Source organism: Uloborus diversus, chromosome 2 (genome assembly GCF_026930045.1).
Source record: "Uloborus diversus isolate 005 chromosome 2, Udiv.v.3.1, whole genome shotgun sequence".
NCBI classification, from domain to species: domain Eukaryota; kingdom Metazoa; phylum Arthropoda; class Arachnida; order Araneae; family Uloboridae; genus Uloborus; species Uloborus diversus.
The window spans coordinates 151,066,707-151,090,399 of NC_072732.1; the positions used below are offsets into that span (position 1 = coordinate 151,066,707).

Consider the following 23,693-nt stretch of genomic DNA (forward strand, 5'->3'; position numbering starts at 1 on the left):
TTAAGGTTTTGGTTTGTTTAGTTTAGGAAGATTTTATTTAAAATTCAAATATATTGTAAAGGTTCGTTCATATCTTGAATACATAGAAATTGTATCAATTCTTTTTGCTGCTATATTTCTCATTAAAATTTTTTTAAACGAAGATGTTTGTTTTTATTTGTACCTTATTCATTCTTTATATATTTTGAACATATATTTACAAAGATAAATACAATTTTTTTTCCTCATAGTTTCCTAAAATTTCGCACGGTCTTCAGAAAATTTTACTTGAGTCTATCACTCCCGACAAATTCCCAAACACCTAATTTTGGATCGCACCCATCCTTCAGATTGGGCAGTTTTCTATAATTAGTTGTTTGAAGAAGTGTGCTTGTATTGAAGAAAGACTTTTTTTTTTCCCCAACACACTGTTAACTAGAATGTTATTGTAGTTCTCTATCTTGTTTCTAGTTTTTTTTTTTTTTTGCAGTAAGTTTATTCTAACAACTAAATTATAATTTTATTCAATATGTAGGATACTGTAAACAGCAGTACATGTTCCAAATTGCTTCTAATTTTTAAATAGAGTACATACAATTGCAGACATCTTCTTCAAACACTTTTTTTTCCTTTTCATTTTTTGAGCAAAAATACGTATGAGTAACTCACTCTTTATATCCAATTTAAAATTCAAATATTTCTAATAATTCATTTATATTACAAATATGTCTTGATTTTGCTTCAACAGTTTAAAAAAAAAATTCACTTTTCCCCATAAATTTTTGTATGAGATTTAAAATTTATGTAAAACGATGTTAAAAAACAGATGTCCCACCACTACTCTAATCTTCATCTTTCAATGATAGTAGAAAAAATTATATGCATTGTTGATATAAATATAAAATATATTTATTTACATTGAACATAAGTTGATGTTTTGACAAATTTATCACATTATTGAATCAAATGTAAGATTACGCAGAGAATGCATGCATTTCATAATCTCTTCTGGGATAAAAATTACATTGGTTTGGAACTCCGGTCATTATATTGTCCTTGATCATCAAATTTATTTCTTGTCTGAAAGAGTAAAATAAAAAATCAGTTTCAACAGATAGTTACTATGAAATGAATTACTTACTGTAATGATTTATTTGTTAGCAAATTACAAAGTAACTTAGAAGAAACATAGCTGAGCCTTAAGAAAGTCACTATGGATGGATTAATGAGTCATAATGAAACTCTTTAAACTAGTAAAATTGAAGTTAATACAGTCGGAACTCCAGATATTAAACTTCCATGTATCAAAATTTTCTATGTCCATTACATAGAAAAATTGTTTCTATACATCGAAATTTTTTCTGAGATATTCTTGGATTTCTTTTCCACTTCAGATGGTTTGTCCCATGAAAAATGAAGGTTAGAGGAGAAAATTATGTTCATTAAAGGTTGCTACAAAACTGATAAGGGATGTGGGGTTGAGGGGTGTGTAGATAAGGAGTTATTCTGTGCTGAAGTTCTTAAATTCCCTAAAGTTTATTTCAAATTTTATTTGCAATCCGTAATACAGTAAAATCAGTTTCAAGTTGTCCCTATTGCCTGTTGATTATCATTCCTAGTATTTTAGCTTCAGTGAAAATCATTTAAATAGATTTTTTGCTTTTCTCTCAATTACATTGTCAAAACGAAAAATCCCCTAAGGTTGCAGATCAAGTTTCACTGCATTACAGTAAATTAGTTCAAAGACTAAGATTTAGTTTCCAGGCAACTAAAAGCAGTTATTTTCAACAAGTATGAAAGTTGCAGCAATTGTATGAGATCAGATGATTCATTCTCATTTTAAGTTAAAAAAAAGGATGATAGTTGAAACATCAATGCTTTCTTAAAATAAAACTTAAAGATAGAAACAACCAAGATTTTTTAAATAAGGGAATGGATTTTATACTATATTTTATAGTTGGTACATTAAAACAATTTTACTTAACAGCAAGATCAATACTTACGTTAGAAGCCTAGGTAAATGATTTGTGTTAAGGCCCCAATCGATCACTTTCAATTGGCATAAACGTTTCAATGAGGGAACTGAAAAGAAGGACACAAAACTTGATTATTCGGATAGTCTGTTCAATGAATGAACTTTTCCAAGTCTGTATGTATAGATATAACATGGATTTAAAAGTTTTTTTGCTTCAACGAAAAAACCAACTTCCTACAATAAAATTTGAAAAAGGAAAAGGGTCTATAAAAGGATATAATTTTGAAAAAATGAAGAGAAAAAGTTAACTAGAAAGCAATAAAAATAAGGGAGTAAAATAAAGTATGAAAGATAGAAAAAGAGAAATATAAAACTTTGGTTTGAAAAGTTTTACATAAGTTTAAACATGTTTATTTACTGAGCTGCTGCATCACTTTATTTAAACCAACAAAAAAAAAAAAAAAAACATGAAGCAGAACCATAACAGCCCTCAATTTCTAAATTAAAAATTACATATATCAACAAGGGCTTATTCAGTGCAGCATGGAGGGGGGTCGAACCGTCATTTGAGCAATCAGGGTTTGGGTCAATTACTCTCAATATTATTTAAGCATTTGTCTGCATATTTTGTTGTTGTTCCCTACAAAATGCTTTGAGTACATATTTTTTGTTCCCCCTCCCAGGTAAATTTTGAAATGATTGGCCTGGGAAAAGGGGGAGGAGGCACTTTTTCTCAATTTAAACTTTTCTAGGTGTATGGGGATTGGGTCTTGTGTAATAACATGCTTTTGCAAAAGAAAGAACACTTTTGTGTAGAGTGAGTGCTTATGGGGAAAAGGAAGTGGTTTTTGATGTATTACGTTGCGTCACCTTTGTTGAAATATCAACTACTATTAACCCATTTAAACACCAGTAATTTTCCCTTTTCAATCAGCTTTCAAAGAAGAAATATATGATTTCAAAAGAAGTTACTAAGTTGCTAGAGCCAAACTCATTGATTAATTTAGGAATTAAAACGGTCAATTGATCAAATTTTTAAAACATTTTCCCCATGTTAAATATTTTTTATTTTGGAAGGAGGTATCTGCCCCCCCCCCCTTCTCTCTTTCCCCTTTTGGATTCGCCAATATAAATCAATAAAAAATGCTTTTCCTGTCATTTACCAAATGCAGCAGTTTTTAATATGAATTTTTGAAAATGTGCTAAAGTGTTCACTTGCTCTACACAGTGCAAAAATAACACCAGAAAAAAAGTATCTCAAGAGTTATTCCTAAAAATTAATCATAGCTAAACATTTTAGTGTTTTTTGTTGCATAACTAATCTTACCTCACTGAGAGAAGAAACAAAAAAATTCAATACTTACAGAAATCTAAAACATGAAGATCAGAATGATCAATTAATTTTTGAGAATCTTCTTCATATAACAATGATTCCCATCCAGCCTCTTGAGAAGGACTGAAAAGAATACACAATTATAGATAATCATTATTTAAAAAAATAAAAAAAAGATTCTCAAACACTAAATATAGATAATCAAATGTATGAGCTCCGTAAGAATGTATTTCCTAACTTGAGAATGTGATGGTTACTTGATGTAAATGAACCATGCACCAATTGTAGGAACATCTTATGCATTAATTTCAATAAAAGTTAGTCAGTGGTGCAATGTATATTTTTGAAATTCTAGATCAACACTTGTTTATAAATACTCCGAAATTTCTTTCAAAAACACATAATTAAATAACATTTAACTTTTACTAGCTTGATATTTACTACATATTCTTATTCACCCCCCCCCCCTCCCTCTCTCCTCTTAGTCCCAGTAGAAGATCTTTATAAAGCACACCATCAGCCCAGACTTTATGTGGATTTATACACTTTACTTTTTTCTTTTTAACAAGTAGTATGTATTGAATATGTACTATCAGAGAGGAAATTTTTTAAATAATAGGCTTAGGGCCGTCCAAAAACAACGGATTGACAGGTTTGAAAATCCATTGCAATGCATATTTGGGGGCTGCTTACACAGGAACAAAATTACGTAAATTAGTTTCGTAAGCCTTTTTGGGCTATGTTGTGGCGATCCCTCATGATTGCGTCATGGTAAACCCTCCACTCACGTCATGACTTAAGAGGGAGGAGGGGCTTCTTATGAAATTATGAGTTAGTTTTGATACCATCAGAGACCCCCAAACCAACCTATTGCTTGGTTTATCACTTTTAACTGCTTAGTTAAATCTGAGCAAGTTGGTCCCTGAAGAACTGTGAGTTAGTAACAAGGGGAGTACAACGAAGAGCAACATCACCCATTTTTTCAATAAGACTATGATTATGAAAAATAGCTTGACATGTGACGAGGGGAAGGTGAAGTGTGACACTTTATGAAAAAGAGTGGAGTGGGTCAAAAATTTTGAAAAAAAGTGTGACGTCATTTTTGGACAGCCCCTTAAGACAAGTGCCTCTCATGTATGACAAACTAACACGCTGGTAATTAAACTGACCATTTTTTTTATTCACAAGTCATTGTCTTTCCCTCTTTTATCAAGATAATCAAGACATTTGCCATGTCTCATGAAATATTTCTCAAAAATTTCAATAGCAACACAAAATATTGGAAAAAATTGCGGGCTTAATCTTGAATTTTGGCATTGAAAATACTAATTACTATTACAGTTCCTTAACCAATTTCAGGGGTGAAATTAGAAAGGGGGGGGGGGCATGCCCACTACTGTTGTTCTCCCTTATCTGTTTTGTTGCCTAGCTAGACAACTGTTCATCACATGTGACATAATCATAGTATTCTATTTTAAAAAATTAAGTTTATCCAAAGGAGAGATATCTGCATTATATTCAGCAGCAGCTATTTCAGTTTCATCTATTTGCTGCATAAATTTGTGGTTCAACTGTACTTTCAAACAATTTGAACAATGAGTAAAATATCAAAATGAAAAATTCAGAGCGTCGGAAAAGTTAAGAAAAATATATACACACCTACTACCACCAAATAAAAACATCTGATTTCCTACAACACAAGCGCAATGTCTTCTCCTGGGACAAGGACCTTCCCCTATGGCAACTAATTTTGTCCATTCACCGGTTTCTGAAACAATTTCAAAAACAACAAACTTTTTACAACTGAAAACTCAACATGAACATACCCAGTAAAATTATTTAACAAGATGGCATGAGGAGAAGATAACATGCTGATCATTACCCTGCATTCAAATTTCTAACAGTATTGTTTTACATATCACGACTTGTCCCTTTAAAATAAGAATTCAATCTTTAATACATACAGGGTGCGGAGAAAGTTCCCACAATTTTGTTCAAAACGTTTTTTTTAGCGTTAAAATCGTATGTTGGCGATTTGTTTGGCACATATTGTTTATTGGCATTAAAAGTATTTCAGGTTTAATCATTTGTTCTTTGTTAGTTCATTGAGTTAGTGAGCTATGAATCGTGAAAATGTGTGTGTTACTCTCGTTTGATTACACAAGAAAGGAATGAAAACAACCGATATTATTCGAACGACTGGATTCAAGAGTAAAACAGTCTATGACGCTGTGAAACCCTACAAGGAGACTGGAGGGACTGCCGACCGTCCACGGAGTGGTCATCCAACCACTGCAACGACTCCAGCGAATGTGCAGAAGATCTGCTGTAGCATCCATCGCAATCCAGAGCGCTCAATGCGAAAGATGGCCAAAGAACTGGAGATCAGCGAAAAAAGCGTCTGAACCATTGTGAAAAACAAGTTGGGACTTCGTTCTTACAAGATCAATCGCCTCCACTTCTTTAATGACACAATGAAGTAGAAAAGATTGATAAAAGCTCGACAGATGCTTCGCTTGACCGCTGGTGCTCGCCTTTTCGCGACTTCGTAAATGTATTGAAACCCAAGGAGCCAATTTTGAACAATTGTTATAATTTTTTTGTTTAATGTTATTCGTATTGTTTCAATAAAGAGTTTTTATTGCTTTAACTTGTTGATTTGTTGAATTATGTGTTAGTTACAGCCTATTGAAGTATCTAATAAAATTGTGGGAACTTTCTCCGCACCCTGTAAAACAGAAAGTTAAACAAAATCTATATGTCAAAGTAAATCTATATGCAAAATAATTATCCACGCATATATTGGATAGCACAGACTGTCATCTACAAAGAGATTTTCATCTTACATGTAAAATGCTAATAAAAAGTTTAAAACGGGTGGGTCATTCCATAGTGAGGACCGTAAAATTCAGAGACTCTGTTTCGTTGCATAACATGAGTTTAAAACGTCTAATAATCATTTACTTGTGGTTTTGTGGAATTTTGTGAAAGAATAAAACTTTTGTGTAATATTCATGCAATAAATCACAGTATAAATCACATAATATGGTTTTTGAAACCAAATTACTATAGTGTGACGAACGTAACATTTTTGCAATTTTCAATTTGCAACATGAAATTCAGCTCTCAATTTCTCTAAAGTTTAGGTAGATATTATTGTAGAAACAATGCAATGCAATTTTTTCATTCCTTAACTTTATTTTTCGTGCAGAATAACACTCATTTTTCTGATAATGTAACAGAAATGACTATTTCTTCAAAACATGACGTGTGACGAATGTAACATTGAAGAGCATAACTCTGAAGTTACGTTCGTCACGGTGAAGACTCGTGTAGTTTTTAGACCGTTATGTGTCTAAATATTAGTTAATAAGTAAGCACTGATACTTTGTGTTAAAAGTAACACTTATATCAACAAGTTTTCAACACTGATTAAATAAATGCTTTTTTATTGGCTTTGCAAAATCTTTTTTTTCTCCTCTGTTTCAAAGGGAAACTTTTTATGCAAGAGCTTTGATTTTCTGATCCCCAACCTTTTTGTGTGATGGAAGTAACGTAGTTTTTTAATTGTTGCCAGAGAAAAAAAATGAAAAATGACAGCATTTAAATTGAATTTTGTTAATAAAATTAATAATTTAATTTCAAGGCTTAAATTAATATATATTTGTGGGCTTTGGTCACTTTAAATGTTTTAAATAACGCAGGTTTTCAAGGATTTCTTAGATTCAAGTTCAAGAGTGTAACCCACATTGCTAAGGTTTAGAATTGAATTTAGTTTGTTAACTTTTATCATCAAAATTAACTTTATTATTACTATTATTTTTTATTGTTTTTGGCAACAGCTATAATGCGGATTTCGAGTAATTTTTATTTTCCTCACAGTTTACAATCTATTTTCTTCATTAAAATATACAGTCATGTTATGAATATGCCTAAGTCAGACGCAGAAAGAACAAGAGCTTGGCGCGAGAGGAAACATATGAGTGAAATGGCAGACTAGAATGTAATAAAGAAGAAAAGATAAAAGCTTTTCTTCTGTCTTGGGTCTTTACAACACATTTCTTTGTTTTTAATCACAAACAGCGGAACTTTTTTTTTCCAAAAAAGGTATCAAGAAATGTAATATTCTTTACAAAAACAATGTCCATTGTAAGGATTGTTTTTTCTAGGTGGCTTCTTCCAGGAACTTTTTGACTTTCATTTTTGCCACAGTAATTCCAATATTATTATTATTTAGCAAGATAACATATAAAAGCCTATTTTTTCTGGGACTACATGGAAGAGCATGCTTTTTGAAACTTTCCGTAAACTTAGCATGTTGAGAAAGGCGAAGTTGCATTGGTTTACAACTCTATACAAAGCTAGCTTAACAGCTTCTCTACAATAGATTCTCATCCCCTGACTTCGCATTTTTGATTCCTCAGTCTTTTTTTTTTTTTTTTTTTGCCGTAATATTCGCATACGCTCTGCTGCTTTTTTTCCTGTCATTTTCTTTTTGTTTACCAGCCATTCTTACTCTGCATTAACTATCTCTCTCTCTCTCTCTCTCTTTTTGAGCTGCCAATTTTTCTATAAAATGCAACCCAAGAAAATTCCCAAACATGTGTGGAAAATCGAATTAATTGTTGCAAAAATTACAAAATATTATACAGTGACATTGAAAAAACAACTATTTCAAAATATACATTTCATTTATTTTTTATTGAACTAAACGTTCGAAAGATGCAGTGTTTGTTTCAAGTGATTACGTTAGTCCCACTGATAGCTAATTGTGTAAATAATTTAATAACAATTCAACATTTTAAATGCATTCTAGGAAGCTCTTGGGAAGAGAATAAAGCAATTTTTTCTTTTTATAGTCTTATAAAAAGTGTGGAAGGGAAAATACGATGTTTTGTGATGAACCTAATGGGCCGTTCAACACAAAATTCAAATTAGGCTCAACAAAAAAAAAATTAAAATTCAATGAAAGAAATTAAGGAAACTGAAACTCAAAATATAAGCAATAACTGAAAAAAAAAAAAAACATTGAATGTATGCTTAAAAAAGTACAGGTCGTATTTCTTGAATGCTTTATAGTGAAAATTTACATGTTGTTGAAGATCTTCCAGCAGTAATCATTCTACGCACCACATCTATCTTAAAAAACCTTTTACGAGATTTGAAAATTAAGAATGTTTTCTCTAAAATGATGTATAACACATTAACATTGATTGAGTTTGAAATTTTGGCCTGCAGGTTGACATTTTCGTGGAATGACTCGCGTATATTTTAAATATTTATCATTATATTTTGCTCATCCAATGATTGAACTTTCTCAAAATTTATGGTAAAATAGCAAGCAAAAAGTACAAGCATAAATCGAAAGGCCCAGTTACCACACCCAGACTCTCGCTGGTGTGCTTAATTAATTTTAGCTACTAGTTTTAAGGTAATCTCAGCTTCAGGGGGAAAATATTTGCCTCCAGCTCAGCCTTTGGCTGTTCCAGACTGATAATTCCATAACAAAGATGAAACTGCAGTCCATGATGTAATACTGGAGCTATCATCATCCATTATTTGTAAATATAAGGGTGAACCAAATGAGCTTTTAATTTTCTACTACGGGCAAAGCTGTTCAGGTACCGCTAGTTACTAATAAAAGCTTAGACCCATAAAATTAATTTGAATAATTGTTTTTTTAGGAGGAAGGGAGAACACTGCATATAATTTTGAGATTGAAATAAATAATTCTAGGACTTACCAGGGTTAAATTTATACAAGTCATTCAAATGCTTGTTGTTTCCAGCATTATAACCACCAAAAATATAAAGTTCATCTTGATAAACAACTAGAAAAGCAGTTACATTCAGATTAGTATATGAAAAAAGAAAAAAAAAGAAAATTAATTTGAATTCTGAAATTTTGAATTCAAATTATGTTTTTCGCAATCACGAACTGAGACAGGACCCTACTCATTGGAGTTATTGCTTCTAAAAACGGCTCCCCCCCCCCAAGCCTGCCTCTCCTAATGGGCAGTTACGTGTGCATAGTTGTGTGTTGTGCGTAGACCTGCGTGTATGCACGTAGGCATGTGTGAGGGTATGTGTGTGAAGTCGTGTGTGTGTATGTGTGTGCACGTGCATGTGTGTAGGACATGGACGCCTCCGACCAGGAGAAGCTGTAGTAGCTCAAAACCGGAGCAGCCGCGCCGTACCGCCAGCAGAGGACGGTGGGTGGTGGTGCTGCATAGGCTTCTGGTCCAAGTTGAAAAAGGCACGGACACCAAAAAATGGTCAAATGAGAACAATAAGCAATCGTGATTGCTCAAAAAAAAAAATAATAATGTTAATTAATTACAAAGTGAACATCAAATATTTGCACTTGATAACAGTAATTACAGGTCATGTAATTATTTCTGATTTTGAAATTTAAACTTCATTTTCTTATGTAAATCCCAAAACATTTTAGCTTTCATACAAAAAGTGAACAACATTTTTTGCTGCATGACATAAAAATTGATGAAGTTAATATCATATGGGGGGGGGGATTAAACATTTAAACTAAATCTATAGTCAGAGCCAGGCGAGTGATGTGTCTCAAAATGTGATAATGTACACAAAACTCATCTTTTACACTAAAGCATTTTACGAGGCTAAGCTGTCCCATGCTTGTGGACCTCTGAGTGATCTACTGATCTTACATTTAACTATCAGTTTGAACCTAAACTCAGCCTGAATGAGAAGTTACACCTCCAGCTATATCTCTGACGATCTAAGGGGAAGAGTAGTCTCTGTATGCTGCAACAAGATGTTTGCTTTTAGAATGCTATGTTGATTTTGATGTGATCCATTTTTCCTTTTTTGTACAAAGTGAAAGAAGTATTAAATCCATAAAAAGTTTCACTTAAATTGTCACCTAAATTTCTGATTTTAATCACCACCGGACAAATTTGAAACAGTTTTTTTTTTTTTTTTTTGACACATTCAGAAGAACATTTCTGTGACAGACAATCAAAAGCATGTGAAGCAGGTTTGTCTTTTGCTCCATCAGGAGGGCCTATTGCCCCCTCCCCCCACCTCCTGGTTCCGGTTTTGGAAACAATATGTTAATGCATTTGTGTATTTTCTGTTTTGCTCCAATGAAAGCAACGAGTATGTACAGTTTGTCCCGTCCCCTCCAAGTTTTAAAACAAAGGGGCCAGGAGGAAGGCACTTTTCTAAATTGAATCTTTTCTCACATCGTGAAAGAGGGGGGTGGGGGAGTTAACTTGTAAAAAACTCTTTTGCAAAAGAAATAACACTTTGTTTTGTGGGGAGTTTGTGGAGAATGAAAATGTGTTTTTCAGGCTGTTTGACCTTGCATTAGGGCTTTAAGTGGGGAAACCAGTTTAGGAGGCCAAAATTTTAGTTTTGTGTAATTTTTTTTAACAGGAAAGAAATGATCAGAATTTTATTTAACTTAGAGGGCATTTCATTCATCTTTTGAAGTACACCTAGTAATTTTTTGAAGTAATTTTCACCAGAGCTTGTTGCTGGTGTGCATTACCGAAGCTACAATTTTTTCCTGTAATCATTATAATTTTTCTTTCTTGTAAACATATTTCCCTAGAATATGAACCCAATTGTGATCAAAAAAGTTGAAAATTGCACTTCTTTGAGGCGTTTGATTACAATATAATGTTTTTCTACCATTTTTTTCCACACTTCTTGCATTGAAAAAAAAAATATTAATAATATCATCAAATAGTTAGGCTCATATAGAGTATAATTGAATAAAGAATATTCACACAGATTTTAAGAACGATTGGTCAAACTCTTTGAGCTAGAATGCACACCAGTTGAAAAAAGTTGTTTCGAGAAAAACACGTTTGAAAAAATGCTGTGAGCATTTTCGAATCTGCACAGTCATTGTAAGTGCTCATAGCATTGGAACTAATCAGAAATTTTCACTCAAATTTTGGTAACATGTTCTATATAGTTTTACTAACATTTTATGACATCAAAAAAAGTGGATTTTTTAACCGTTCTAAACTGGTTTCCCCCTTAAAGTAACCCAATGGTCCTTTTTCAATGAGATAAACAAATAATATACACTTTGAAAATGAGTACCCAAATTACCAGAGACAAAGTCTTCAATAAGTAAACTGAAGCAATCCTCAATTAATCATTTTTTTAAATCTGGTTTTTTGGTTTCATTTGAAATATTTTCTATTTTAGGGGGGAGGCAGCGGTTTTCCTTGCCCCCCTCTGAATAGGCCCATACAGACAGCCAAAATGTCAAATTTGACCATTCCTGAGTTCATTTTAAGAGTTTAATCATGACATCTCTATTTGTGTATGTGCCTGTGACAGAACTAAATCAGATGATTCAAAAAGGTTACTTGCTCCTTTTTTAGGCCATATTAGTGTTAGAAATAATAGTGCCAAAAAGTATAAGTATAATCAACAAAGTTAAAGGAACACAAAATTGCAAAACATTGCAGACACATGTTTCAGGGTTACAAGGAACCCTTTTTCACTGCAAAATGCTGTTCACTTATAGCTATGAAGGCATCATACAAAATAATTTTTTAAAAACTTTTGTCTGAGGCTTCTACATTTATAAGCTGATATCTTTCTGCATTGAAAAAGACCCCCCCCCCCTAAAATGAGTGTCTGCAATTTTTTGCAAAGTTGAGCTTCTTAAATGGTCTAATCAATGTTACTTTCAAGTCATTTGTTGCAAAATGCAAACTGAAGCAATGACATAAAATGATGATCACACTGAGATGGGTTGCCAAGTTTTTTTAAAACCAATTGTGCATCCAAATATGGAGCCGAAAAATGAGATGCCAAATCCAGAGTCAGTTTGACAATGTTTAGAGAATCATAGAAAACCAATGTTAAACATTGTTGACATTTCCACTTTGAATTTTTGGAAAATGTTATCAAATTTATAGTAAGAGACATCAGAAAGATGTGTTTAAAATGTCAACTTAGTTAAATTATATACTAAGGTACAAACTGGAAGGTGGTGCCTTCTGGAGCAGAAATTAACGAGAGAATATTTTTTGTCTGTAAAAGAGGAGTGTCCACAGGACAGACTTGTAAAAATTTTAATTATTCAATTTTTAATCTCGACAAAAATAGCATCAGTTCATAAAAAAATAGTAAGTGCATTTAAAAGTTGCAGCAATTCATGATGGCAGCAGCAGATCATAACAAATTAGAGAGAGATTTAATATGTTTACTCTAATTAAATGACAAAGTTTGAAGTTTAGACGAAAATCTGAAGAATATCATCATTGTATCTAAAGGGTCTAACTGTCTAATTATGACATGTAAATACAATCATAAAAATTGTTTCCTTTCCGAAACAAAGTGTAGATTTCCCTTTTTCACTCTTTCAAGTTCAAAATTCAGAGTAAAAAGATATTCTATTTGTAAAATAATATTTACATTTGTAAAAATATTGATTTTTTGATTAACATTTTCTTGTTTTCTTCTGAAAACATATTATTAATGTCTGATGCATGTGCAAAAATGAAAGTAAGAGTGTAGTCATTTAGTCATCAATTATGCCCAGAAAGTGGTTTATTCACAAGAAAACATAATGTTGTCTATCTATAGACTATTGCAGCATATCCGTATGTAAAGTAATAATTAGACTTTCAGTAAAGTCTAATAAAGTAAACTAACAAGAAAACTTTTTTTTTTTTTGGTGTTTTAGAAAAAAATTATCCTTGGAACATTTTTAAGAAAGACTTTTTTTCCTGCTAGAGTTTTTAATTAATTATTCTTTTAATTTTAAGGGTAAAAAAATCAGTAACTGACAAGAGTCCAGAAACAAACAGTTATAAGTTTGGATTTAAATAATAAAAGTTTTAGGCGGGTAAAACTGATGTTGCTGTGGCCCATGAATACATACAGTTCAACCATCTAGTGTTATCAGAGTGGATTTTATGAGCTAGTTGTTATTTACAGCGTAGTGGTGGAAGGTTATGAACAGTCACCATGATGTCAGCTGGTGTTCCATGTTCATTTAAATTAAATAAGGCTTTACTTCTAAAAATAAAGAACTTTTGCACATTTTGAAGAAAAAAAGGGAATTTTGTCCATAACTCGTTCTTTCCTCCAGCTATCTGTTACTGGGTATCATCAAATTTTTCGGTAACGATCGAACCTTTTTACTTTCTTCTATATCTAATATATAGAAGAAAGTACTGGATTCGTGCAAATTTTCGAATTTCGAATTTTGACGGATTCGAACGTTTTGAGTTGTGCTCAGTTCATTTCGATTATTTTTGGAAAATGCCTGTCTGTCTGTGTGTATGTATGTGTGTCACGTCTGTGTGTGACCAGTTTTTTATGGCCGCTCTACAGCAAAAACTACCGCATGAAATTGAACAAAATTTGGTACACATATGTGCCCCTATGTGAACTTGTGCCCATTGGTTTTTGGCACAAATTCCTCCAAGGTGGGTGGAGCAATGGGACGTTTTTTTGAGTTACGCATGCTTGCTATTCCTCAGGAAGTAACTGGCGGAATCAAACAAAATTTGCTCCACATGTTGCCCCTAACAGGAGCAGGTGCTGATTCAATTTTGGTGTCAATAGTTCAAACGGGGGTTGAGTTATAGAACGTTTTTTGTCGTCAATTGTGACTGCTGTATCTCAAGAAATAACGAACGGAATCAAATAAAATTTTTTTGACAAGTAGCCCTTAGTGGGTATAAGAGCTGATTTTATTTTGGTGTCAACAGCTAAAAAGGGGGGTAGCGCAATCGCCCGTTCTTTTTTTCCATTGTGAGTGCCCCATCTCAAGAAGTAATGCTACGTTCTGGTTGAAATTTGGAATATATGTGAATCCATACGCAAACAGGCTTTGGTTCAATTTTGACTCCAATCGCTCCAAGAGGTGTTGATTTTTTTTTTTTGTGAATAAAAATAGCTTTATTAATGCAACAATAAGAAAGATAAATCGTAATAGATTATCGTCTGTGTTATGTATTGTTTAATTCTTTCTTGTCTTTAGTTAAGCCTTGTTTATTTATTTCATGCACTTTAATTTCTTTCATCTGTTTCGGAGATGAAGATGGCAACTAGATAGTGTTCGAAAGATTTTAAGTGGTACTGTGTGTACGAGTTAAATTTGTTGTTGCTCAGCTCTTACTTTATTATTTAAATAAATACAACTTTATTAATTAATCTGTGTGATTAATGAACAGGTTATGGGCCCAGGAACGCATCCATGTCGCTATCTGCGTTAAGAGCTGTAGCCTAGCATTAGTTGCTATTTAAAGTTTTGCCGGTTCGTTAAGCCTATTTGTATAATCATATTGAAAGAAACCGATTATGGCTGGACTGGACATTTCTTCAATGAACAAATTTGACGGAAATAACTACTCCCAATGGAGATTTCAAATAAGTTGTGCACTAAAAGCCAAAGGTGTGTACAATGTGGCAAGTGGAGAAAAATTGAAACCCGAAGCTGCCCGTGATATCGAAAAGTGGGAGAAAGAGGACGCCATTGCAATGTTCACAATTACTGCCACAATGGAAATTAAGCAAATCACGCTCATCGAAAGCTGCACGTCATGTCTCGCTATGCTGAGAAAACTTGATGCAATTTATCAGCGGGCATCTGACTTTAACAAAATGCATTTGTTAGACAAGTTTCATCAACTTAAGATGGACACAAATGAAACTGTTGTTGAATATATCGCCCGAGTGGAAAATTTAGCGCATCAAATTAAGAACTCCGGTGAAAACATCACTGATGTTACCTTGATAACCAAAGTCCTTGGCACCTTGCCAGCAAAGTATCGAAATTTCCGCCAAGCTTGGCTGTCGATGGATGAAACTAAACAAACGTTATCAAACTTAACAACGAGACTAATTGATGAGGAATCAAACTTAACTGAAAGCGAGCGAAAAGAATCAGCATTTATAGTAGTGAAACATAAAAATTCAGGAGCTTCAGCTAACAAGTCGAAAGGAAATAATGCAAAAGTAAAATTTGATAAATCGAAAATTATTTGCTATTCCTGTCGAAAGAAAGGACATTTTGCCAAAGAATGTCGTTTCAAGCAAACAAGAAAAAGTGGTGGAGATTCTTTTGAACATGGAGAAGACTCTGTAAGCTACGATGCCTTCAGTGCTGAAACAAAGAAATTCGCTGTTTGTCACAGTGAATGGATCCTTGACAGTGGATCGTCTGCCCATATGACATATGATTTGCAATCTTTATGTGAGTTTAGGAAATTAAATGGAAGTGATAAAATTCGTTTAGGTGACAATACAGAGCTTCCAGTAGAAGGCAAAGGAAATGTTAGAATTTTGAAATTAATAAACAACTCATGGATTGAGGGTGTTATTACAAATGTATTGTATGTACCAGGTTTAAAGAGAAACTTATTTTCCGAAGGAATTGTAACCAGTAAGGGTATGAAAATCGTTAAAACTAACGATAATGCCAAAATATTCAATCGGGATAACGACGTCATCGCCTTGGCAGTTCGCACATCGAACAATCTGTATAAAATGATGTTTAAAACATTAAAAGCTGTTGAAGCGAATGTGGCTTCTGCTACAGATAGCGTAAAGCTTTGGCATGAAAGATTGGGTCATATTAACATCAAAGCTCTTAAAGAATTAAGTGAAAGAGGACTGATAGATAATATTGACTTTTCAGCTGCTGACAAGTTTCTGTGTGAAGGCTGTCAGTATGGGAAACAACATCGACTCTCTTTCAGTAACAGGAAGAACAAATCTACCAGATGTGGTGAATTAATATACAGTGACTTGTGTGGTCCAATGTCAACTACATCATTGGGTGGAGCTAAGTATTTTGTAATTTTCAAAGATGACTTTTGTGGTTATGTTTGCGTTTCATGTTTGAAACATAAGTGTGATACCTTAGAAGAGTTCAAGAATTTTGTCTCGCTATGTGAGAACAAGTTTTCCACTAGTGTAAAATCCCTCAGAGTGGATAACGGTACGGAATACATAAATGGTGATTTCAAGAATTTTCTGCAGAAAAAGGGGACAGAGCTTGAACCTACAGCCCCTTATACTCCTGAGCAAAATGGGAGGGGCGAAAGGAACATGAGAACAATCATGGAAAGTGCTCGATCAATGTTGTGCAACAAGAGTTTACCACTGTTTTTGTGGGCCGAAGCAGTAAACACAGCTGTATACATTCAGAACCATGCACCGAGTAGTCGGTCACCAGAGTCTACTCCATATGAACTATGGACAGGGAAGAAGTTGTCCCTCAAGCACTTAAGAACTTTTGGTTCAGAAGCTTTTATTCACGTTCCTGATCAATTATGTAAGAAACTGTCACCTAAAAGCATTAAAACAATTTTTATTGGGTATGCTGGGAACTCATCAAACTATAGACATTTTGAGCCTACGTCTAAAACCATAAAAATTTCAAGAAACGTCACATTTAATGAAAACTGTAGTAAGTCAGCAAATGATGCTCAGAAGATTGTTCACGTTAGTGGACCCATGAACGAAGACACTACAAGTGACTTAGAAATAGACCACCAAACAAACGAAAATGATGCATCGGAAACACCAAGTAATACAGATGAAGTTATCTCTTACAATCTCAGACCGAGGCAAAACTTGAAAGCTCCTAAGCATTATGATTTAAATGTTGCTGAAATCCCAACCACATATGAAGAAGCTATTAACTCACCTCAGTCAAAAGAGTGGAGTGAAGCAATAAAAGAAGAACTTGATTCTCTGCAGAAGAATAATACCTGGCAATTGGTGGAACATCCTAAATATAAAAATGTGATTGGATCAAAATGGGTGTTTAACATCAAGTATTTTCCAAATGGAAAGATGCAGCGTTTCAAGGCTCGGCTGTGTGCAAAAGGGTTCCTGCAAAAGGAGGGAGTTGATTTTGGAGAAACGTTCTCGCCTACATCAAGATATGCATATCAGACCATACGAACCATTATAGCAGTAGCTGCTCAGAAGAAATAAAAAATATTACAGTGTGATATAAAGACGGCATTCTTACATGGTGATATTGAAAAGGAGATATACATGCAGCCTTCCCCAGGATTACCCATTGAGCCAGGCTTAGTATGTAAATTAAAAAAATCGTTATATGCCCTCAAACAGTCATCAAGATGTTGGAACCAGAAATTTACAGATTTCCTGCTGAATTTAGGATTTAAGCAGAGTTTAGCTGATACTTGTTTATTCCATGGCATGTTCAAAAACAAGAAAGTTTTCCTTGTTCTCATAGTGGATGATGTCCTTCTTCTTTGTGAAGATGAAAGTATACTAAATGAAATCATTGAAAACATGAACTTGAACTTTGAAGTTACAATTTGTAAAACCGGTTATTTTGTTGGAATTGAAATTGACCAAAACAAAGATGGTTCAATTTTTATCCATTCTCAGGCCTACATAAAGAAAATCTTAAAACGGTTCAACCTTGAGGACTCCAACCCAGTAAATGTTCCGGCTGATCCTAACGTTATTCTGTCATCTGAACCTGATATGCTATTGGAGGAAGCGTGTGTACCATATCGTGAAGCCGTTGGATCATCAATGTTTCTTTCCGCCACTACACGTCCTGATATTACGTATGCAACAAACCTTGTTAGTAGGTTTCAAAACAAACACAGCCAAATACATTGGAATGCTGTAAAAAGAATAATGAGGTATTTAAAAGGAACTCAGCAGTATGGCATCCTATACAAGTCAGAAACGGAAAGTCCCAACCTTGTTGCTTACTCTGATGCAGATTTTGCTGGTGACTTAGATACCAGAAAATCAACCACAGGATATGTTTTCATTTTGTCAGCTGGTGCAATTACATGGTGCACTAGTAGGCAATCTTCTGTGTCCACCTCAACAACAGAATCGGAATACATTGCAGCATCTACAGCTGTCAAAGAAGTGATATGGCTTCGTCAGCTACTAAGTGACATAGATGAGCAGGCATTCTGTGGAAGAAGTGGTAGCTTACACATTGATAACCAGAGTGCGATCAAGTTGATCAAAAATCCAGTATACCATCGACGCACCAAACATATCGATGTGAAGTACCACTTTATCCGTGAGAAGTACGAGAATAAAACCGTGGTCATTGAATATGTCAATAGTAATGAACAATTGGCGGACATTTTTACAAAAGCACTGCCAAGGGATAAGTTTGAAAAACTTAGAACTTTGATAAACTGTGTTGCTAAGTTTTAAAGTGCTATATTTTTGTTTGATCATTTTAATTAGTTTTCAGCTTTCTTTATTATTATTATTTTTTATTTTGACAAGTAAGAATTGGAGGGAGGGTTATGTATTGTTTAATTCTTTCTTGTCTTTAGTTAAGCCTTGTTTATTTATTTCATGCACTTTAATTTCTTTCATCTGTTTCGGAGATGAAGATGGCAACTAGATAGTGTTCGGAAGATTTTAAGTGGTACTGTGTGTACGAGTTAAATTTGTTGTTGCTCAGCTCTTACTTTATTATTTAAATAAATACAACTTTATTAATTAATCTGTGTGATTAATGAACAGTCTGCTTATTTCTCGTGATTTTAATTGTATGGAAATGATCGGAAATATTATCTCAATGATTTAAAATTTTTAACTGTTGCCATCTTATGTGTGTTAACAAACAAAATATTTGTAAATAATTCAAGCAAGGCTTTTAAAATAACTTTCAATTTTTGCTCTTTGCTTTGCTTTTACAATAATTCAGACATTGGGATGGTCGTCAAGTTTTTGCATATGTAATTTTGTTTTTGTTGGGAATATTGTTTCCTCGTCAAGCATGGGGAGGGATCAGAAAAAGGAAAAATATCGAAGAAAGTTTCGTGATGGCCACAACATACTAATTTAGAAATTGAGCAAATAAAAAGGCAATTAACTAATTCTGAGGATCCAGAAGCAGCCAAACATTAGATGAGATGTAGTTGCATCAGATAAAAATAGTTTAAAGAGTCTGAATACACCAAAAGGCTCAAAATATTGAGTTAACCTGAGAGTGATGTCTTAAGCATGTCTGTTACTGGTGCCCTTACCTTGAATCCTTTTGTTTTTTAAAGTTTAGTGGGAAATTATGTGCGACAAGCTATATAATATTAAAAAAATAAAAATAATAATAAGCTCTGAGACATAATTTGCCATATATGTGGCTGGATTTTTTTTTTCTGAACGTTTGAAAAAAGATAAAAGTTCCAAAAACAAAAAAGTCAATTGATTTGCAATATTTTAAGTTTTTTTTCTAGAAAAAAAAAACGATTAACTAATAAACAAGGTGACTTATTTATCAAGTAATACAAAATGTCTTACCGGCAGAGTGGCTCCTTCGACCACATGGTATGTCCCCAGAAACATCAGGAGCCTCCCAGAGCATACTTTCAGTATTGAAGCGAATGATTTTATTACAATAATACTCATTCAGGGCAGATGGATTGATCTCATCAAAAAAACTTCTACCTCCAAATATATACATTTTATTTCCTATTGCTGAAGCAGTGTGAAAATCCCGACCAGTAGGTATATTTCCCTAAAAACATTAGATGGGCTTATAAAGTTTGTATCACTAATGATTAATTAATATTACTGGATAAAAAATAAATAATATTGTTAAAACTATATTGGTTCAAAATTTGGATTAAAATCACACAAATAATACTAAAAAATACTAACACCTGCTCAGAACCTTGAATGGGGAAAAAATATATCTCCATATAATACAAAATGAAGTCTCCAAAAAAGCGTCTGTGTGTTAAAATGCTCAAAACTCGGAACTACATGGTGGATTTCACTGAAATTGTGACAAGATCGAGCTAAATTCGTACCACATCACTTTGGAGTGCAATTATGTTAGAGGTGGGCAATGTCGTTCTTTTTAATGATCATTCATCAGAGGATCGTTCATTCTTTTCATCCGTTCATTTAACTCGTTCGTTTGAACGACTTCGTTCCTTTAAATAAGTTGCAGGTAATCTCTCTGCACAACATACTCTCTACATTCGATATGTTTCATTAGATCGGTAATATTCTTCGAAGGAAAAGATAACTAAAATTATCTAAAAGTAAGAAAATAAGCCTATTAAAAAGGAATCAAAAAACTTTATTCAGGTTTAAATGCATAAAGCAATTATGGTTAATTTTGTAAAATATTTCTCATTTGCCGAATAGTAAGATACAGTGGCTCCCAAAAGTGCTCGTACACCTTAAAATTTCGTAGTAAAACCAAAATAACATGAAACTGAATTCGAATATGAAGTCTAAAATTTTTTCACACCATTCCTATGCCATTCTAAATAAAACTCAGTAGTATTTTTCAAAACATTGCCTGATTTTATTTTTGAAATTAGTCAAAAAAGAGACAGAGAAAAAATATGCCACAAAAGTCATCGTACACAGAAATATTTTCGTATAAATTCATGGTTAAATTTATCACATGTCGTTTTTTAATTATTTTTGCATCGTGTTGACACTGTAAAGTCATTTGGCTTTAATTTTGTTTATTTATTCCCCAATATTCTGCTTATTACTTTCAAATCGCTGTCATTTGTAAAAAACAACAAACACCATTCAAAATTTGATTTTTTTTCCTCACAGTAACAGCATATTGGTTTGAAATGTCTCTAAATTAGTTAATTTATACCATTCTATAGTGAAGTACTTGATAAAATGCTTTAATCAGAAGAATCGGATCGAAAACAAGGTAAGAAATAGTCAACCGGCAAAGTTTAAAAAATGTGATAGGAGATTTACGTTAAAAACATTATAAAAATGCACAATTGAGTGCTGTTGAAGTTTGCAGAATTTAATGAAACATTTTATGTTTAATTTTCACCTAAAATTGTTCTCCAAGTTCTCTGATTAGCTGGATTAAATGGGACCTCCTCCCGCTGAAATTTTCTTGTTTGTGCGAAAAACAGTTTCATCGCAAAATCAATGATAAATAAGCTCAAAACGTATTGGAATAACATCTTACTTACACACAAAAATAAATTCAACATTTTTGGTTAAATTGTTGTAAGGAATTTAATCTTAAGAACTTAGTTGGATCAGTTAATCAGGATGGTGAAGAGGTTCTTGTCTGTGGGTGGATATCAGCGTCAGGACTTAATAATTTGGAATTTTTTGATAAAATAAATTACGCTGTTCATTTAAATATTTTAAAAAACAATTTTAAACTAGTAGCCCAAAATCTGGTTATCGGAAGCAACTTTGTTTTTTATCAAAATAACAATAAAAAGCACACGGTTTTCAACGTTTGTGCCTGGTGCCTCAAAAATTGTCTTAATCTTAGAAATATCCCCTCAATCTCCAGATTTGAACCTAATGTAACATGTTTAGAGATATCTGGAGGCTGGATTACGAAAATACCTCTTTAAAACGAAAAAAGGGCTGGAAATAGTAAGACTCGAAGTGTGGTTGAACACTTATTCAAAAATTGCACAAAAAAAACTATTCGAAGACATTCAAATGTTATTGTGGATGTTGAATGATATTCTACTAAATAATAACTTCATAAAACGTTACATTATTCAATAATAAATAGATTATTTTTTAAGTGTACAAAGACTTTTGTGAGATAAAATTTCTGGCACTTTTTGGTTTTTAAAAAATTAAGTTTTAATACGTAATTAAAATTGTTCATGTAGTTTTGTTAGAAATAGATCACAGATCTTATAATTAAATACCTATTCCAAAATATTAATTTTAATCAAAGGATAGGGGCCTATTTCATTGAAAGTCGTAGGTGTACAAACACTTTTGGGAGCCAACTGTATGTTTTCCATTAAACTCGCAGGTTCTATTTCAGCATTTCAAAAAATTAAGTTATTAAATTTTTATTATACTTATAGTACCATGTATAACGAAAAAAGGTAACAATAAATACATCGGTAGCTCAGCTGGGATACCAGATAACTTAATTTAAAAAAAGATCCATCTAAATATTAGGGAGGTTCAAAATTATTTCACAGTACAGATGAGAACAGAAAAAAAAATTGCAACACTTTTTTAAATGGGGAAAAAAAATTAGATAGCAATAACCCATTTTAAAATCTCTGGATATTGAATAAGCGACTTGGTAGTCGTTAAGTAAGGTAAAAATAAAGTCAATTCTATATAGATGGTAGTTCATTGAGATGTTATAGAAAACAAAAGGATGACCAGAAAAGTGATAAAAGGTATTTTTGGAAATAATTTTGGTGACAGAAAGCGTGAGAAGGACTTTAGCAGTTGTGTGGGACAGGAAGTGAGCGTTTTGCCTTCAGCATATACATTTTCTTAGTAGCCTAAACAAGTTACACAAAACATTACTAATGGATACATTGGAAAAGTGCAAATGAACTGAAATGGTTAAAGAAAAATGATGAATAAAAATCAGAAAGTAAAAATGTTTGAAATGAATACATCGTATTGCACTGTTAAAAAGGAAATTTAAGATGAAATGAGAGTGGAAAATTTGGAGATGCATGTAACTTTTTTAAATAATGCGTTTTTATCACAAATAAATTAATACAATGTTCCACACTGCTCACCGTTCAAAAGAATGGTCGCTCATTTTTTAAGTGAATGAACGGATCCGTTAATTTTAAGGATTTGTTCTTTTTGACCCGTTCGTTCATGAACAACACATCTCTAAATCATATTGACCAAAAAGTAGCAAATTGCAAAAGAAAAAAGTAGTGTGAACTCATGGATTCAGCTGTTTATAATAAAAAACAGCTCACAAGCAAATGCTAAAATTTAACTTTTACATTGGTCCCATGAAATGCATTTCTACTCACTTGATTGGCATGTCTGAAGTTTTCATCATAAAATAGTTACGGCTGAACTCGGTTAATACAAAATGTCAAAATCCACAAATTTGTTCGTATTAGCTGTTATTTGTAAGAACCGTACTTAAGTGATAAATGAAGAACTGAAAAAACAAAGAATTATTTACCTATATTTAAAACAAATGTGTGACAACGAAAACAGCATTGTAATCTTTCTTTTAATAAATTCAGAATAAAATCACATATTTCTTATAAGTGAATGTTTTTGGAAAATATTGACAAAGGAAAATGATAATGGGTCATTCGAGGGAAAACGGTCATTTTGTCCTGCATGTGACACCTTATATATTTCATCAAAAATACTTTAAAATACTAATGAACAATTTTTTTCTGCTTAACAAATTTCAAACTTATGCGTGATTTCTTAAGCAAAAGATTTTCTCATTAATTTTTTAAATATTTTTTTTTAAATGAAAGATATGAAGTGGGTCCCTCCCACACAGGACTTTTTCATGGAATGGCTCTAATTGACAATCGCGGAATAGATGTGAACAATGTAAGATGAACCATGGACCAATCTACAGGGGCAGCAAATAGGGGGGTCGAGAGGGGGCGGTCGCACCCCCAAATTTTTTGAGAGAAATAATAATAAAATAATAGTTTAA

At 32.9% G+C, this 23,693-nt stretch overlaps 1 protein-coding gene across 2 annotated transcripts in view; it reads right to left on the reverse strand.

The window, feature by feature from the left end:
• Window positions 1–872: 872 nt before the first annotated feature.
• The window catches only part of LOC129216082 (kelch domain-containing protein 3-like), a 48,127-nt gene continuing 25,306 nt past the window's right edge, over window positions 873–23,693 (reverse strand). For both annotated transcript variants that reach the window (XM_054850229.1, XM_054850230.1), the window contains exons 5-10: window positions 19,571–19,787; window positions 9,031–9,117; window positions 4,947–5,055; window positions 3,319–3,410; window positions 1,983–2,061; window positions 873–1,059 (exon numbers count right to left, since the gene is read on the reverse strand). In XM_054850229.1, the coding sequence (XP_054706204.1) occupies window positions 954–1,059; window positions 1,983–2,061; window positions 3,319–3,410; window positions 4,947–5,055; window positions 9,031–9,117; window positions 19,571–19,787 (690 nt within the window). In that variant the 3' untranslated portion in view covers window positions 873–953. The remainder of the gene's footprint in view (window positions 1,060–1,982; window positions 2,062–3,318; window positions 3,411–4,946; window positions 5,056–9,030; window positions 9,118–19,570; window positions 19,788–23,693) is intronic.